We start from the raw sequence: 10,095 nt of genomic DNA, 5'->3' as shown, positions 1-10,095 counted from the left end.
ACATGTTTGGGAGCCATGTGATTTGTGTTCCAAGGTTTTTAAATGTTTTGAAATGTTAGACAACCCATTTGGTCTCATGACCCCAAAAATACTGAAGGCTGCAGCTGGTATGCCTATGTCCTATGCCTGTGTTTCTCAAACTATGGTACACTGGTGGCACACGGCCTGTTTCTGTTTTCAAAATTGTGTTCTCTGTTTTGTTCATCCTCTTTTAGACCTAATTTAGCCATGGTTTAGTCCAGTTTCGCATCTTGTAACTTTTTAGAGAGTCCACTACCCGGTTGTCTTCATGAAGATGTTATTGCTTTGTTTGGAATGTTCTACAGTATGACATTAAACAAATCTATCTTCATTTGGGCAACAAGTCTAAGTTACAGGTCAGATGTCATCTGTCAGTACCACTGGGATATTTTTGCACTGAAAGAGTCTGTAATTAAATAAGTGCAGGATATAGTATTGTGGAACATTCCAAGCAGAGCAATAACACCCCCTCTCAAAAATTTCCATAGCGCACATTGATTGAAGGAGATGGAGAAACTAGTTATAATGAAACTTGGCATAAGGCCATAGTTTGAGACATAATCAAAATTGTTCTGATAAGAAAGACGTGATAAGATAAAAACTCGCACTAGTGTCATTGTAGTTTAAAATCAAGACTTCTTTAGAGAAACGGATGCTTTGCAATATCGGTATGTGTTCTTATATTTTATGTTTAGTGTCTAAATGAAAATAATAATAATAAATAAATGCAACATTGACTGTAATATTCTACGTGACATACTTTTTTCCAGCGGCTTGGTCTACGCTGCTCCCTGCTGGATGAACATCAGAACTGCATATACGGGAAATGACATTGTTACTTTGTAACCTACATTATTGAAATAAAGAAACATGTCATTATGCTACAACAAATAAACAAATCAAGCCATGAAATTAAGATCAAATTTAGGCACACTAAACCCAAAAATCCATGCTTAAACCATGCCTACAGACATGAGTGATGAGAGGGGAGGGCAGGCGTCCTGTGGGAATTTCAGAATCTGGGCATGGGAGCGTAATCTTTCATGATACCCCACGAAAAGAGAAGTACGTTTATTATAACCTATATCTAATACTTAAACGTGCACTGCGCAACTTTTCTAGTTCATTACGGGTGTTTCTGTTGCTCAAACATACAATATTTCTTTCTGTGAATCGGGGCGACTCTCCATAGATAGATAGATAGATCATAGTGCTGTAACCTGCTTGTTTCCCTTATGTCAGTTGGTTTAACCTAGGGTGACCAGATTTTCAAAACCAAAAACTGGCACTGGCGGTTGGTAATAATAAAATTCTGAAATGATTAAGGAAGGATTAAGGAAAACTGTTCTGACTAACATGTGAGTCAGTGTAGTCACATTTTCTTTGTGTTTTTGGTCATTTTAAAGCAGCTTTTCTATATTGTACACAATGACAATTTATTCCACTCTTTACTCTTGGCAGGTATCAGATTGGTAAAAATAGGGACACCTGGGACATTTCCCGTATAAAACTGAGACAAATCACTGGTTTGGATAAATCTGCGGGGACAAGGGACACAGGGCTCAAAACTAGGACTGTTCCAGGTAAATAGAGACGTCTGGTCACCCTACACATAGGTTTAATCTATACTGTGGAATATTCTATAAAAAAGCAAGAATAGTTCCACAGAGACAAGCAGGTGACGGACCCTCCATCTGAAAAGTTACAAAATGCACCTTTAAATTTACTATAAATTAAAGACTGGTTGTAAACTTCCACCAATGTACCTGATGCCAAAATCACCCCCAGCAGCAGCGGCAGAGAGCAGTGACCATAGGCTGTATATATAGGGTCTATGGCCTGGACAGACACGCCCACTCTTTTGTCATGTGACCCAACGCTCTGTAAAAAAAAAACAAGGTGTCACTCTGCTGTCGCCTTTTGACTGCGCTCTGTGGATTCTACTAACCGTTAGTGTGAAACATCAGTACAGACATAGACGATCTTTGGTGGCTAGCGGCTAACTTTGATTAGCTCTGATAGACGCCATTAGTTGTGCGAAAAAGCAGGTATTTTCACTAATAAATAGGGAATTACGTCGCGGTTACATACTATTTTTTATACGTATAGATTTGCATTAATATATTTTAGATTCCCTCATGTTGTCGACTCGGCATTCAAACAATTTCTAGTTGTTTTTGTGAAGTCGGAAGCCAATGTAAGCTGCGCAGGAGTTCAGTTCCGACAGGGATAGCATCTATAATAGCTAGTTAGCATCGGAAGTGTTTTCTTTTTTGTATTTTTGTAAATATTTTTCCTGTGATGGCGGCCAGTGGGGCTGGTGGTGGAAAAACCTACTCTTTTAAGGTGGTGTTGCTCGGGGAAGGCTGTGTGGGCAAGACGTCTCTGGTGCTGCGATATTGCGAAAACAAATTCAACGACAAACACATTACAACTCTACAGGTAAGAGACGTGAAACAGTCAGTGGTCTTGTATCTTTGGACAGGACAACTACTCTTTATACATGTTAAACAAATAAAGTGCAGGAGTATGGGTGTTCTGTTGCTGTCATCTGTGCTTTGTTGACCGAGTGAAAGCGGTGTTGTTACAAAATCTACTTTCTCTGATTGAAATATAAGACACTCCCGTCCACTCGGAGATTATAATGCTAGAAGTAAACAAGCCATTAAGATCAGAGAGAGGTTACTGTATGCATGTGTTTGTCAGTTGTTTCAGCCATGTCTTAGATCTAAACCTTTATTTATTGGTTGGACCTTACCTTGAGCTGAGACGGTCAGCTCTTGTGTTTATGAGGTCCAAAAATCGTTCTAGAGATAAAAATCAGTATGTTTTAATTCAATTGGCCATTTATACCATAAACGTTACACAGTAAATCTACTTTTTAAAATATCTGTTTTCCTTTATCACTAAAACAAATTTGAAATGGCACAAAAATTGACTTAAACCCAAAAATAAACCCAAACTAAAATCATTCTTGATTACATACAGGTGGATGTAAAGTAGATATGAACCAGGACAACTTTAATACTAGACTAATAGTTGGTATTTATTTAAAGGTGCCCTATGTAACTTTTCTGATGGAGGGAGTGACGTGTTTGTCACCTTTGTCACCAGTTTATTTCCATGGAAATATATACATTTAAAGGTCCTATAGTGGAGCACGTCTTGTATTACCACGTGAAATCACAAGATGTTTTTAGTTTGAGAAAAAGCTATGCAAGGTCTGTGTGTGAAACATGCGTGAAGGAAGCAAATACAACTCCAGGCATGTTTTTTTTATTGAGGAAACAACATTATAACATAGTAATCTATGATGTGGATGGCACTGTTTTGCATGGTTTACTCCAGTCAAAAGTTGAATTTCTTACCTCCTCAGTGCATTTTCCCATCTCCCCTTGGAGCATTTCTCTGCTTTTGGGAGACAGGCAAGCTGCTTGTGAGCGTCTGAGGACCACTGCGTGTGTCACTTGCGTCAGAGGCCTCTTGCAAACTTGAGCCGGTGCCTGCAATCTGTTTTGTTTTAGCTTTGAGCTTGTTCTGGAGAACGACTGTGACTGACAAAATTGACATTCTTTACATTTTTGTGGCGATGATGTCAAGTCTGAAAATATCCTACTTGATCTTTATCAACATGCATTTTGTCTAGTCATTGTCACATGGAATTTAATATTAAAATCTAATCTTTATCTTTATCTCATGTAATTGTCAAATGAATGAATATCTTCAGCTGTTTGTCACAAGTGTGCAAAATCCCCTTTATACAACTGTGCCACATTAAAATTAAATCAGTACAAAATTGATCTTGAGTGATATCCTGCTCCATTTTAATCTGGTGCAGTTACGTAATTGTAGCATTCAAAATATTCATTAATAATTCCTCTCACAAATATGGCTGACTGCCTCATTAACAAAAACTTAGTATGTGTGTACCTGAAGCTGGCTGGAGGTGACCTGTACTGTATAAGTCACCTGAAGACAGAACAGGTAACAGTGTTGTTCCTGTTTTTTGCTTGCAGGCATCCTTTCTCACAAAAAAACTCAACATCACTGGAAAAAGAGTTAACCTGGCCATTTGGGTAAGTGAAAAACTAGTATGTGAGTGTTTTATTTGAGCTGAAATGTGTCTGTTCTTTAGCTGTGCTTTGCTTACATGACCTGTACTGGTTCAAACAGGACACAGCAGGTCAGGAGCGCTTCCATGCATTAGGTCCCATCTACTACAGAGACTCCAATGGAGCCATACTAGTGTACGATATCACAGACGAAGACTCCTTTCAGAAAGTACGGTTTCTACTATATGGTTTAGTGATCAGTTTATGGATAACTAATTCCATTTACTTTTTATGTTCATTCAGGTGAAAAATTGGGTGAAAGAGTTGAGGAAAATGTTGGGGAATGAGATATGCTTGTGTATAGTAGGTAAGAATATATTTCACTTTTTAAATACCAACTGTTTATGTCCTAACTAGGATCTGTTTTTCATATTCAAAGATGACCTGACTAATCAAAACCACTTTGTTCTCTGTTTGTTTCTCCCTCTACAGGTAACAAAATAGATTTGGACAAAGACAGACATGTTTCAGTGGAGGAGGCTGAAAGGTACAGGCTAAAGTACAGCCTGATGATGTGCTTGTGAACTGTGCTGTGTAATAGTTGCTGTTTTGTCCGTGTAGTTATGCTGAGTCAGTGGGGGCCAAACACTACCACACATCAGCCAAGTTAAATAAAGGCATCGAGGAGCTCTTCTTGGATCTCTGTAAAAGTAAGTAACTCTTATTAAAATTGCACTATATTACTGTTCGTTTGGAGGTTACACCACTTGGCTGTCTCCAGAGCAATATTTGCTCATTGCTTTGCCTACAGTGTGCTACACTATGGCATTATGCATATCTGTTTCCATGCTTACACTGATGTGACTCCACCAGGCCAGGTTAGAGGTCAGATCTGTGAAGTTGTGAGCACACTTGCCTTAAGAATTGTATGTTTTTTTTAACATGTATATTTCAGTAATGAAAACGGGTGGAATTGAGTAAATGCAAAGCAGATATGATTAATGCCATACCATGAAAAATTCCAGGCATGGTAATTTAAATATATTTACAATTTGCAGCTACAGAGTTCCATATTACAATTTGGAAAAAAAAAATGTAATATTGTCTTATTTATTTATTTTTACATTAATATTCTTTGCTTTAAAAGTACAGATAAGAGTAAAGCTTAAATATTATATTGATAAGCAGTATCAATAGCAGTGCTGATATATCCTTAGCCCTATACTTTTATAGTTGTTTCATAACTGCGTTATCTTTTCAGGGATGATGGAAACGGCTCAAGCAGAGGAGCGGTTGAAGGGAAATGGTGCCAGCCAGTCGGCATCAAACAGACGAGGAGTTCAGATCGTTGACGACGAGCCACAGGCCACACCCGCTGGAGGCTGCTGCTCTTCTGGCTAAATATTTTACATATATTTTCATATTAGCCTCTCACAATGTAAAGCAGATTTTTTGTCTGGTGTTCTACTCAAAAGAAGCGTCTGCTGCTACGGAGCATGGGATTTTTATTTAAATTACATTATTCCATGTTCCCTAATATAAAATGTGTAAGTTATGTTGATTTCTGCCATTTCTTCAGAACCACATTAATGAGGTACAAATCAAACACCTCTGTGGACAGTATTTGTTCAGATTCCCACATCTGTTTTAGAGCAGGTGAAGTTTTTAATGACTAAAGACAAATGTATTTAAAAGTATGAATAGAGGCTATAATTGTTTTGCCATAACTGCCCTTGCTAACTTGAAGTTTGTGAGTATTCATTTTGATCAACAAAAGAATTTTAGGACTGGCATTTCCCACATTCATACTGGCACCCGTTAAAATTTTTCAGATAACATAAGTGAAAATGTGTAAAATAATTAAACTGCAGTAAATAGGGAGAAGGAGACACCATTTATCTGCCTGAAAGACAAGACACACACAAACAGCTAATTTTCTTGTTTAAAGTGTGTAATGAATGCATGTTTAATTTCTGTTAAACGCTGTTTAAAAAATAAAAAAAAAATAAAAACTGAACTGCTATTATTTAATGACATGTGTTCATCCCTCTATTATTGTGACAAATATTTATACAGGCTTAATTGGTTCAAAATATCAAACACAAAAAATCCAATACAAATACAGTGACAATGACAAAAAAGTTCTCTTTATTTACATGAAACTGAACAATACAGATAACATCCCTTTGAATAATTACCTCTGCTATACCAATTTGTACAGGCTCAAACAACTAGAAATAGTTTTACAGTACCAATAAAGTCAAATCACCTTCCCCTAGAAAGTATAAGATGTACTGTATACAATGAAAATGCTGCAGTAATATAAAAGTAGAAAATAATGTATGCAATGGCACAAAAATAGTTGAATCGCCCACTTTTAATTAACACTAATGGCAAAAGATTTTAAGGTGTCCCTTTGGAAAATCAGTGAGAGCAGCCTTTGGTAAGTATTGTAATGTGAAATATGAAAACCCAGTGCAAATGCAGAAACTTACAGACAGCTAACTGAAAGACCTGGCTGTGCCCATCAAACAAAGGTAAGATAGGAGAGATTCAGAGCCATTTTTCCCTAAACCGGTTTTTCAGGTTTATAAGTACAAGAAAAGAGCCTGGCATTGGTGAAGATCAAAGCTAATATCCTGGATAGCTGGGAGGGTTCTGAAGCTCCTGATATTTTGGAGGCTGTGGGCTGAAGATGGCAGGTAGATTTGCCACCATAGGGGCTCTGTTGCGGTGTCTCAGCTGGTGAATCATGAGAGAGGACAAACCCAGGCCCAGGATCTAAGCACATACAAAGTGTATTATAAATAAGGAGTCTGTGTAACCCTCTTGTCAAAAACAGATGACTACCTTTGAAACTTTTTCTACCATTATTAGTATGGTTAAGTGTATACTCAATTTTCAAGACAAATTAAGACATTTTTATTTGAGCAATACTCACTGCAAGAGCGGCTAGGGTAAAGACAATACCAAGCAGGACATCAGCGACCAATAGGACATAGTGCATCAGAATGGGGAAGCAGGGCTATAGGGAAGGAGAAAAATGTTTATGTTTTCAAAAAAGTTGTAGTAGTACAAGTAATTTACAATTAAACAAAGTTAAGATGATTACTTACTCTGCTGTAGACTGACTTTTTTGGTGTGAAAACCTGCAGAAGACACATATATCAATGAAGTATTCTACCATACTATTGTGCCAAAGAGTTTTAAGACTTACGTTGTAGCCAATATTCATGCAATTATCCTCATACTCTTGGTTGCAGAGGCAAGTGTCCGGTATGTTATCACGCCAGTCCTTATAGCTGAAGAGCCCGCAGCATTGGATCTATAAAACACACCACAAAACTGTCAAATTTGACATTCACGAACATATAACCATTTTTAGCAGTCATGATATGCCAATTAACAGTCAGTTTCATTGGACAGTTTTACCTGACTCTGCATGTCATTAGTCATCTCCTGCACTTTACTCTGGGCCTGGTCCAAAGGCAGAAATCTGCGGAATGTTTCTTGCAATACAGGCTCCAGCTAAAATAAAAAAAAGACCAAATTTAAGTCACAATTATTATTATTATTATTACAAATAAATAAACAATTACCTGTGGCCGTGCAAATGCAGTATTGATTCCAAAACGAAGCATTATCAGACTCCCAATCACCATGCAGACAAGGAACTGGACAGGAATAAAAATGATTAGTAATAGTATTGAGGTATTGTAGCTGACATCATAATCGAGACAAAATGGTACAGTGAACTGTAAAATATGTGTTTTATCACCACCATCCACACAGTACATACTCAATCCTGAATACAAACCTTACCATTTACCTAACTAAAACTTAACTATGATAGAATCGCTGCAAGAGAAAGTGTCTATTTCTTACTTTATAATCTAAATCATCTGTCACTATAGTGTTTGTTATGCTGCTAGCTAGGGTTATACTCACAGCGATCAGAGGCCCTGTTTTCTCCTTGTGGGCTCCGTAGGCTCCCAGAATGGCAATCACCATTGTAATGGCACCCACCACATACATCAGGATCAGACTGAAAGTACGGTTTTCCAGCTGTTGGTAGATACATATACATAACATATATAAATATGTGCCATTTTTAATATGTAGCAGTTTCACCGTGTGTGTTATGGGCTTACATTCTCTGCTCCATGGATACTGGTCAGGATCTGGGCCAGTATTGCAAGAAAGATGATGAGGCCTCCAACAATCTGACAACAACACAAATCCAATATATGAGATCATCATAATAATATTCTAGTATCATGGCAGGTGAAAATTGATTTGTGGGTAGGATTTGTTTCTAATAAAATACAAGTACTAAAATGCAAACTGTTGGCGCAATTAGTTGTAACAACTTCCATAATAATAATATTATGTGTATTTTAGTTTTGGTAAAAGAGAAAGTACAACTCCAGTACGAACAAGGTGATGAGCCCGACTGTAATAAACTCTATTTTAAGAAAGGCTCAATATGTTTCTATATTAGAAACGCCTCCAATAAGACAAAACCAAAAGTTGCCCCACTCTGACCTTTGTTATAAAGGCAGAATAAAAGTATGGCCACACCTATATCCATTACATAGCTAACAGTTGAACAAGGGCTGACCAAAGACAGAAAAACAAATTTAACACATCCCAAGCTGTCTGTTGATAAAATACGTAAAAAGATGCGTATACAAAAAGTGGGGTGTTCAGTATAGTTCTCACAAAGTTAACTTTCCATAAACCCCCACCCAGGACAGTGGCCGATCTCACTGCGCACTTTCTATTGCTAAAGAGAGACGCGAATAAAAAGAGATTTTGACTTACCGCGAAGATTATGTTGAAAATGGTGAATGTACGTTTGAGGCAAGTGTTGATATCACCCATTTTTGCGATGTAACCTTAAAAACACCAATATATGAGCCTTAAGGAGAGGTTTGTAGCCGAATGAGTCCTCGAGAAAGTATGTCGCTTTCAAGCAGAAGCTGCTTTATGGGGCAGAGGCGGGGCTTCCAGTAAGTGATAAGACAAACAGGAAAAGGATAAAAAAGAGAAACGAGATTTTTTGTTTGTTTGTCTGTTTGTTTTTGTTTTTTAAGATTAATATATTAGAACCTAACAATGAGTGTTATGGGTTTTAAAACACTGTAGCCTAAACTTAATTTTAAACAAGTTTTAGCAGCCTAAACCCATATATGGTCATACATCCACATGCAAAGTACGTTGGATTACTGGAACAGAAAAATTACATTTCCAAAATTTCGAAATTTCGTTTCGAAATTCATTTCGTTTCAAATCTTACCCTGCCAGAACTATCATGAACACAACATTGAAGCGCGCAAGCATTAGATGAAGCTTCGAGTTTTAGGCACAATGAAAAGACCTACGCTATATGTATTCATATTATTCGTTCACCCACCCACGAATATAAAAAAAAAAAAAAAAAAAAAAAAAAAAAACACCCACGAATGTGACTGTCAAAGGATATAGGTCAGGTTTGAGCCACTTCTTGAGTAGTCTGCAGTTGCGGAGTAGGACCACGTGAGCTATGCTTCAACAACAGGGGGCGCTCAAGTTCAAGATAAATATGTTTTCTTTGATCTACTAAAATTTGCCCTTTGGTGGTTGCTTTTAAGGATATATGGGCCGTTTATGTCACTTGGCACAACCAACAGGCATATCTCTCGGAACATATGGGCACTCTTTGTAATAAGTAGGACCAAGCTCTACGCAGGTGCCACGCCTCCCTTCCTCAGCTCCATCTCCTCCTCCGCGGGCTCGGGGTCGGAGTCGGACCGTTATTGTCGTTGCTGATGTGAGTGCCCTGGGCGGCAGGAGGACCAATTTTCTCCAGGTGGAACAGAGGTACAGATCGTCTGTCTGCTCTTTGGCCCGGCTGCAGGAAACATGCTGCAGGGCGGGGAACAAGCATAGGAGCCGACACTACGGATCTGCAGACCGGAGCACTCAGCATCAGCAGCATCCCGGAGTGTAGCAGGCTAATTTACGAACATGTAGCTGCCTA

The 10,095-nt window shown here is 38.1% G+C and overlaps 2 protein-coding genes across 2 annotated transcripts; one reads left to right on the top strand and one right to left on the bottom strand.

The window, feature by feature from the left end:
• Window positions 1–1,963: 1,963 nt before the first annotated feature.
• On the top strand, window positions 1,964–6,104 carry rab21 (RAB21, member RAS oncogene family). The gene is made up of 7 exons (XM_020926423.2): window positions 1,964–2,463; window positions 4,038–4,097; window positions 4,195–4,302; window positions 4,377–4,440; window positions 4,566–4,620; window positions 4,695–4,783; window positions 5,335–6,104. The coding sequence occupies exons 1-7, from the start codon at window positions 2,323–2,325 to the stop codon at window positions 5,472–5,474; spliced, it is 657 nt and encodes a 218-aa protein (XP_020782082.1). The 5' UTR covers window positions 1,964–2,322; the 3' UTR covers window positions 5,475–6,104.
• Window positions 6,105–6,193: 89 nt separating this feature from the next.
• On the bottom strand, window positions 6,194–9,058 carry LOC110161637 (tetraspanin-8-like). The gene is made up of 9 exons (XM_020926422.2): window positions 8,898–9,058; window positions 8,225–8,296; window positions 8,022–8,138; window positions 7,673–7,747; window positions 7,506–7,601; window positions 7,291–7,398; window positions 7,190–7,222; window positions 7,015–7,098; window positions 6,194–6,854 (listed from the first exon to the last, which is right to left on the bottom strand). The coding sequence occupies exons 1-9, from the start codon at window positions 8,955–8,957 to the stop codon at window positions 6,705–6,707; spliced, it is 795 nt and encodes a 264-aa protein (XP_020782081.1). The 5' UTR covers window positions 8,958–9,058; the 3' UTR covers window positions 6,194–6,704.
• Between the last annotated feature and the right edge of the window lie 1,037 nt (window positions 9,059–10,095).

This window comes from Boleophthalmus pectinirostris, unplaced genomic scaffold (assembly GCF_026225935.1).
Source record: "Boleophthalmus pectinirostris isolate CB_2022bp ecotype Guang Dong unplaced genomic scaffold, ASM2622593v1 HiC_scaffold_40, whole genome shotgun sequence".
Taxonomy (NCBI): domain Eukaryota; kingdom Metazoa; phylum Chordata; class Actinopteri; order Gobiiformes; family Gobiidae; genus Boleophthalmus; species Boleophthalmus pectinirostris.
Note: the sequence above shows the minus strand (reverse complement) of the source record. Positions and strands in the feature narration are given on the sequence as shown.

Coding starts and splice junctions, on each gene's coding strand:
- rab21 (XM_020926423.2), top strand. CDS start 2,323: ATGGCGGCCAGTGGGGCTGGTGGTGGAAAAACCTACTCTTTTAAGGTG. Junction 2,464..4,037: donor AACACATTACAACTCTACAG/GTAAGAGACGTG, acceptor TTTTGCTTGCAG/GCATCCTTTCTCACAAAAAA. Junction 4,098..4,194: donor GAGTTAACCTGGCCATTTGG/GTAAGTGAAAAA, acceptor TGGTTCAAACAG/GACACAGCAGGTCAGGAGCG.
- LOC110161637 (XM_020926422.2), bottom strand. CDS start 8,957: ATGGGTGATATCAACACTTGCCTCAAACGTACATTCACCATTTTCAAC. Junction 7,223..7,290: donor GCATGAATATTGGCTACAAC/GTAAGTCTTAAA, acceptor TGTCTTCTGCAG/GTTTTCACACCAAAAAAGTC. Junction 7,099..7,189: donor AAAAGTCAGTCTACAGCAGA/GTAAGTAATCAT, acceptor CCTTCCCTATAG/CCCTGCTTCCCCATTCTGAT.